This window comes from Ixodes scapularis, unplaced genomic scaffold (assembly GCF_016920785.2).
Source record: "Ixodes scapularis isolate PalLabHiFi unplaced genomic scaffold, ASM1692078v2 PGA_scaffold7__128_contigs__length_106722199, whole genome shotgun sequence".
Taxonomy (NCBI): domain Eukaryota; kingdom Metazoa; phylum Arthropoda; class Arachnida; order Ixodida; family Ixodidae; genus Ixodes; species Ixodes scapularis.
The window spans coordinates 25,986,498-25,994,442 of record NW_024609882.1 but is presented as its reverse complement, the minus strand read 5'-3'; the positions used below and the strand labels follow the sequence as shown (position 1 = coordinate 25,994,442).

The window sequence follows — 7,945 nt, the reverse complement described above, 5'->3', positions numbered from 1 at the left end:
GAACGGTGTTATCTTGTCACTTGTATGCGGGAGTTGACAACTAGGGAGGAAGAGAACGAGTGTAGACGCTGAGCAAAGGTTGCAGACGCTTGCTTCACGATCAACGCTCCTCGAACCACGTGACCTCAATCGAGTAGCATGAAACACTTTGAAATCCAGGCACGCTTCGGAAGCAGACACGCCGCAGCGAGAGTGACCCAGCGACACAGTGAACCGCCCTGCATCTCGCGTAGTGAGGCGGCAGTGGGTGATTCGGGTGACATCATTCCTTCTAATCACTCCGGTCGCAACGGCGGCTATCGGGCCTTTCTTTCTTCTCGAGCGAGGACCACGGCGTTTGTGTTTTTGGGGTTTGTGGGACTCGGGGTGGCTTGTAACTAAGCGGTTTCTTCTCTTTCGTCGGGCTCAGCGGTAAAGACACTGTATCCTTGCATGCGCGGAGTATCGTACTAGATCGATGGCTGCAGTCGGATAGACGAAGAAACGAAATTGTGCGACGGCTTCTGGGTTTGAGAATGTTGTCGTTTTAACCGCAATGAGTATATACCGAGCTGGTCAGAGCGGCGGGCATGACATCCCAATTTTTCGAATTTGTCTGGTGCAGCTTAGTGAGGAGCAATATAGTTTACCGCCCAAAAAGTCGCGTTCTTGCAAACATTTTTTCCATATGTGAGATAAGAAATGTCAGAAACCCAGGATGTGCGTCATTTTGTTATCCTTTTCGCGTTCGATGCGCGGGAACATTGCTCCATTCCGGTATGACCACTCGATCGCAATAAATGCAATACAAATTGTAGTCCCTAGATGACCAGCCAATGACATCAAGGTGAAATGCCCTTCTTTATTAACGAGGATATCGGTCAGTTGGGGTCAGACTTTCCTCTGGCTTCAGTCACCGTGCAGGACGGCAGTGATTCCCGCTAATGCTTGTCTTCGAGATTGATTTTAAAGATCCTTAATTGTTTGCAAATAATCAACGTTGAGCTTTGGAATAAAAGTTGTCTTTGGTAGCGAACATAGGTCGCGATCTTTTGCCGTACTTCAGGGCTAGCAGCAAACTTTGTTGTACAATCCTGGTTTTTCTCTATTAGTCAATCAAGCCTTGTATTAATAGTCGTGGCCGAAATAATTATCAATAAATATTCCAAGTTCTTACTTTAGTTTTTAGCCTTTGTTCTCTTTTGTAGTGCTTAGTAGCTTCATGGTAATCCGCTTAAGTAAGTATGAGAGTGCGAATCTGAAATTGATCGAAGATTCTATAATCAGAAAATTACGTATGCAATGTCCACGAGAAGGTGATTCGCAAACGCGACATCTACAAGCTGTTATTTTCCGTGTTCGACACTGGAATCTAATCACCGACTTCCCGAACACGTGGTTGCTTGTGTGGATTTAAGACAAGTATTGCACCCGGCATTGACCCTTGCGCATCTAATGACAAGCGCCGAGACAGGCTCCAACAGCGGGTTGGTTTATGCGTAAATTTTCTTCCTTGAAGCTAGCGCCGTTGGAAACACGCCACGCATCAAGATTCCCCTCGCGTGACACGTTTGTCGTTTCAGGACGTCATCGTCGCGCTTCCTTTCGCGTGTTCAACTGTCTTGCTCTGTCGCACAATGCAGGCAAATAAAGGCTAAAACAGGACCGCAGACAAGACGTACGAGTTGCTTTTTGTTCCGCCAATTTTGCTCGAAGTAATCCGTCGACAGGCGCAATTTCGGTGCCCGGAACAAGATGGTTAGGGCTTCGGAGCCTGCATACGAATGGTGGGCGTATGCATTATTAATGCTCTCACGGACACTGCACACGAGTCTCGTGCGTTGATGTGTATCGGTCCGGTCCTCTGACATTTGTGGTAGCGCACACCAAAACCGGTTTTTGGGTTGTGGGGGCAGACGGCGGAGCGAACGAAACCGAAACAAGGTCCGCCGGCAGGCAGGAAACGCGACTTCCTATTCCTCCTCGCACGTACGCACGTCCCTCGCAAGCCCCGACCCCAATCGAGGACCACGGGGAAGTCAGCCGTCTCAGCTGGAGTCGCTCAAACGTCGAAGATCGACGAGACAGACGGCAGCTCCTGGTCTCGTCCCTGGCAGTGTGCTTCAACATGCAAGAGGATACCAGGATGCCGACCAACTTCTCCGAAGCATGGCAGTTTCTCATGTCCAAGCGAGACCCAAGGACAGCGGACATGCTGTTTGTGGGCGACGTGCGCTTCATCGTGGTCGTCCTGGGACTCTATCTCTACATCGTGTACCACGGAGGCCCGAAATTTATGAAGAACCGTGAGCCTTACAACCTGAAACCGGCGATTATGACGTACAACTTCGCGATGGTCTTCCTCAACGCATTCTTTATGGTCAAGTTCTTCCAGCACTCATTCGTGTATGGAGGATATAGCTTCTTTTGTCAAGGGATGACACACGCAACGGACAAGCACTCGCTGATCCTGCTCGACTACGCTTGGTGGTACCTCTTTATCCGGATCGCCGACTTTTTGGACACCTTCTTCTTTATCTTGCGGAAGAAATACTCACATCTCTCCGCCCTACACGTTTCCCACCACGGGCTGGTGGTGTGGAGCGGATGGCTATGGATGGCCTTCGGCAGCGATGGTCAGCCCATACTCGGACTTTGTGTGAATGCCGGGATGCACGTCATCATGTACACTTACTACTTCCTGGCTGCCCTTGGGCCCAAAGTGCAGAAGTACCTCTGGTGGAAGAAGTACATCACCACGCTCCAGATCACGCAATTCGTGGTCCTGCTCATGCACATCTGCATTCCGCTCGTGTACGATTGTGGCTATCCGGGCGTCATGATCGCAATGGCGTTTGCCCAGGGTCTTCTGGGTCTTGTGCTCTTCATCAACTTCTACATTCACGAGTACATGAAGCGGAAGGTGCTCAAGAATCCCGTCAAGATGCTGGACAACATGTGCGTGACCCAGTCGCAGACTCCCGCAAAGGTTTCTGGTGATAGGCCGAAAAAGGCGTGATCAGATTGGACTCAGACTTTTGGTGATGCATGGGTGACGATTTGGTGCTTCTGCGCTTGACTTGAGAACCGATGACGTTGTTATTGTTTTGTTCGTTGTAGAACTTTCATGGGAGAAAGGTTTGTTCTTGTTCCGATATTGCATGTTCTTCTTGAGCTGTCTATAACGTCAACGCCCCCTCTACAGGTGTCGTTGCCTTCCTCGGCTGAATTTTGGAGAGATTACGGATTGTTAGTCATGTCTGATAAATATTGTTGCACAAAAAGGTATAACTGGTCTTGTGAGAGCAAATAATTATCTCGTGTTGCGTGGGAATTCGTTTTATTTTGGCACCACGTTCTTTCAGAGGAACATACAATTTAACGTCTAAAGAAAAGTACAGCACAGAAAAGGAAATTGTTGTATGTATGTTTATACAGCCGGAAGTTAGTCAGCCCCAGTGGGCGTCCGCTGTCTCATCTGTCGATAAGCAATTTGGCCAGTGCGGTACAACCGCTTGCCTGGGGTCTTTAACGTGCACCACACAGTAGTGATACACGACCGCACACCTGTGCGATGCTCATGCATATCGAAACGGGCAGGGCTGGGGATTGAACCCAGGATCCTGGGTTCTGCAGCGCGAGTTTTCGCTCCACGTGTTCCGAGCTGGTGTGTGCTTGTGCCACTAAATACTTTACGCTTCAGGCTAACGACACTTGGCCATATTGGGGTGTAAGATCATGGTTGCCAGTTATCTGAAGGTTTATCTGAAATCACAGGAAACGCTTTTACGTCCTCCGCAAATTTTAAAGCAGTTCGAGACAAAGCGAAGCAATATCACATGAGCTTCCTAACACCGAATCTAATGCTGAGGAAGTCGCACTTTTGAATCATGACGATCGACAGTTGCGTCTGCTCTGCACAAGATCCTAGATGGCGGCGTCCACAACAATGTCGGGGAACGGAGGGCCGATACTCTAAGCGCTGCTCATTTAGTGGCTATAGGCCTTTCCAGCGGCGGTCTCGAACGAAGCGATTTACAGCGCGCGTCCCTGGTATTGAGAGGGTACGTCAGTGTTGCCCGACTGTGCTGGGCTGTGGGTTTTCTAGTCAGTGAGCTGTGGCAGCCTGCGTAGGCGCACTTCCTGGCGCTGGTGGAGGCTAAATTGTCGCGTTCTCTTTTTTTATTGTGTTTTCTAGGGCGAACAGAATTTCTGGGAGTTTTTAAGAGTGCATTGTACAATTTTCTGGGAAGACAAACATAGAAATGAAAGCTGTTTTGGCGAGTCAGTGCGCGACAAAACAAATGTAACTGGAATGTTTGTTTCATTTTATGTTGATCTTTTTACGGCACCATACACTCATCCGTGTCAATCTACAAAGGTCTTAACCCTCGAAAATATTTGACCACACAACATATCTGAACTGCATAGATATTCCCCACCCACAACATGAAATTCAACGAGTCTAAATCGAAAAACATATATTGTACGTACCCCGCGGTGCCGCGTTATCCGAACAGGAGTTGAGAAAGGTCTCAAATAACACAGCATATCCAATATACGGTGTCGACGATCGGACGGAATCCGGCGTGTTTTGGGGCACATGTAGAAGAGAGTTGCTTTTTTGCACAGCTTCAAATCAAATGAACGTACGTGTCTATTCCGTCCCCACATACCGGACCTGACCCTATCAGCTATTTTTCGCGAAGACCCAGGACATAGCCAGGAAGGCTTTTTAGAGATTATCGCAACGGAAATAATCCTCCAAGAACGTCGAACTGCCTGCGTCGTGGGCTGCTTGATTTTCGCTCTCTCCGTTTGTTTCCTGCGAAGGCCGAGCAGGCTATGAGCTCTGGTCTTTCCTGGTTCTCACAGTGCAAGATAACACACAAAGGGTAAGCATCTTAAACAGGCAAATAAAGTAAAAACTTCCAAGAACAGCCGGCGAACTTCGAATGCGCAATGCAGGTGGGGAGTCACGCTGACCGGGTTTCCACAGCTCAGGCGGGTGGCAGAAATTTCTGGCTGATAGGGGTCGCTCGACTCGCAAAATGGCGGCGGTCAGAGAGCTCTTTTTGCAAAGGTCTATAGCAGGGGTGCACAACTCAAATATGACGCGGGCCAAAAATTGTTCATTGTAAACTGCGCGGGCCGCACCTAGTGTGACACTTTACACCTTTTTGCTGCAGACAGGTTTTCAACGTCTGGTGTCATCGCACTGGTTGCCGTCTTCAGCACATCTCGCAGTGTCATGTCCGTCATAGAAGATCGAAGACGGTTCTTGTTGAGAGTCATCAGTGAGAACGTCTGCTCACAGACATACGTGCTCCCAAAAAAGTGATGCAAGCTTCAATGCGTGGTCCACAAGGTTTCCGTACTTGCTCCTGTCAAGACTTCTGTAGAAGTCAAGCAGCTGAGACTCACGATGCATACTCTTCAGTTCTGGCGAGCACTGGAGGTCGATGAGTTCTAGCTGCAGCGTCGGACCTGTGTCTTCCGGTGCGACAGAAAACGGATCGCGGAACAAATAGTAGTTGCTCTTCTCACTTTCGAATGCCTTGAATCTTTGCTGGAATTCGGAAAGCAGGTACTCAACCTGTGGAGCATACGTCGCATGCTGGAACTCGGAGAGCAGGTACTCAACCTGTAGAGCGTACGTCGCAGCTACCGTCTTCCGATTTTCGCCAGTGGGAAAGAGCTTCTGGCAGGTTAGAAAGTGAACTATGCTTCCACCCCCAAGCTGCAATTTGAAGAGGCGCAGCTTTCCTTGGAACGCGAAGATCGCGCTCACCATGCCCGAAATGAGATGGTCTTTTCCTTGGAGAGCTCTGTTAAGCGTGTTCAGATGGCTTGAAATATCGGTGAGGAATGCCAGATCCCACGACCATTGTTCTTCCTCCAGCTCTGGTATGTGTTTCCCTTCCTGTTGCAAGAAAGCGATGATGTCGGCCTTCAGCGCGACGAAGCGACTCAGAACATTCCCACGGCTTAGCCAGCGAACTTCAGTGTGATACGGGATGTTCATGTGCTCACCCTCCGTTTTTTTCAGGTACTATTGAAATTTCCTGTGCTTCAATCCCCGAGCACGTATAAAGTTGACAACCGAAGTCACGACCTTCATCACATGGTCAAACTTCATCACTTTGGCACAGAGTGCTTTCTGGTGAAGCACACAGTGATATTGCTTCAGTTCTACACCACTGAACACTTGAAGTAAGGCAACGGCTCCGTTTCTCTTTCCCATCATGGCTGGGGCTCCATTGGTGCAGACACCTGCGAGTTTTTCCCATGATAGCTTGAGCTTCTCGATGACGTCTTTGACCTCCTTGCTGATCTCTTCTCCCGTAGTCCGTCCGTGCATTGAGCAAAGCTCTGCCAGCTCCTGAGTCCCTTCGAAGTTTTCGTTCACACCACGGATGAAAACAAGCAGCTGTGCTGTGTCTTTGATGTCTGTGCTCGCATCCAAAGCAAGAGAGTAGTAGACAAAATGATTGCAACTCCTCTCCAGCTGTTTTGATAGGTCGTCGCAGGTCGTCGGCAATGTCATGCACACGTCGTTGTACTGTCATTCTTGATAGGCTCAGGTTTTGGAAAACCAACTTCTTGTCCCGGCACAATCATAAGACATTCCTTGATGAAGTCGCCATCAGTAAACGGACGACCTGAACGAGCGATCTGTTGAGATATCTGAAAAGACGCCCACGTGGCTGCTTCAGATGTGTTTTTTGCTTTCGTAAAAATACTTTGCTCAGCAAGCAAATTCCGTTTTAAGTCCTCGGACTTTGTTTTTCTCTCCGAATCCGAAAGAGCGCTAAGTCGCGGGCATGTTTGGCCTCGTAGTGGCGTCGATCGTTGTGTTCTTTAGGAGCCGCGAAAGATTCTTGACACAGAAGACATAAGCACTTCAATGCGTTCTCAATGGAAAAGTACCTCCATGTCCACTCCTGGGTGAATTTCCGGCCTTCGTGGTCGATTTTTCTCTTTTTTGGAAGTGCACTCATATTCCAAGCGCGACACGACTAGCTTTTCTCTATCTGCAACAAGCTGTCACTGATCATGTCCCAACAGGAGGGGAGAGGGCTGTAGACTCCGTGGAGAGAGGGAGGAGGAAACGGGAGGAAGAAGAGCGGGAACACTCACAAACACAGGGACGCGGGGTCGGGTCATAACAACGCACTGGATGGCTGTACAGGCTTTTGTATTGTTGTTTTCTGTGGGTCTAGTGGAGAGGGAATATTTGAACTGAGGACGCGGAGTTTCCCTCCGGAAAAGAGGAATCTGAGAAAAGTAGGTCAACGGGTTCGAATGCTTTCTGCTCAGTCAACGGCCGCAGCGCATTGAATGACACTGTGAGCGGTTTCTGCGCTCAGCTGGGCCGCGGGCCGTATGTTGTACACCCCTGGTCTACAGTGTGCGCTAGCCCACTCGGCCACCGCTCCCCCCCCCCCCCCCCCCCCCCCCAACCAGCACAGAAAAGAACACAAAAACGTTGAACCGGCGAACATGCTTGCATAATGAACAAAATATTTGTTTTGCCATTGTTGCGGCTTTTTGTTTTGGTAATAGTGGCGGTTTTTAATTCTACACGATGCTCAAACTTCATCGTTGGGTCTAATACAGGAGTGTTTAGTTGGAGTTACTTCTAAAGCAAAATTCGCACAAAAAAAAGTAATTGTTTAACTTTCTTGGCGCTAATGTGAAGTGTAATTATAAGTTGCTTTATAATTTTTAACTGCACTAAATATTCAAATGAGAGCGCGCCAAAGTTCTTCCGAGCTTGAAGATTGGTGGCATGTCCGACATTTACTTGAACGTGCGAGTATCAAGTACCTACGATGAAAGCCAAAGTTCACGCCGTTCACGCTTCCATCCTCACACACGCAATCAATTCTGAAGTCAGAAAACGTTCGGATGCTGGGTGTATTTGTTTTTAATACTGCATACCTCCTCCAGCAAACGCAAAATA

General features: G+C 48.8%; 1 protein-coding gene across 1 annotated transcript; it reads left to right on the top strand.

Annotated features, from left to right (window-relative positions):
- The first annotated feature begins 2,125 nt into the window (after window positions 1–2,125).
- On the top strand, window positions 2,126–2,998 carry LOC8043782 (elongation of very long chain fatty acids protein 7). Its single transcript, XM_002400711.5, has one exon. The coding sequence runs from the start codon at window positions 2,126–2,128 to the stop codon at window positions 2,996–2,998; it is 873 nt and encodes a 290-aa protein (XP_002400755.2).
- The last annotated feature ends 4,947 nt before the right edge of the window (window positions 2,999–7,945 follow it).

Bases quoted from the DNA above. Each gene is read 5' to 3' on its own strand.
- LOC8043782 (XM_002400711.5), top strand. From the start codon at position 2,126: ATGCCGACCAACTTCTCCGAAGCATGGCAGTTTCTCATGTCCAAGCGA.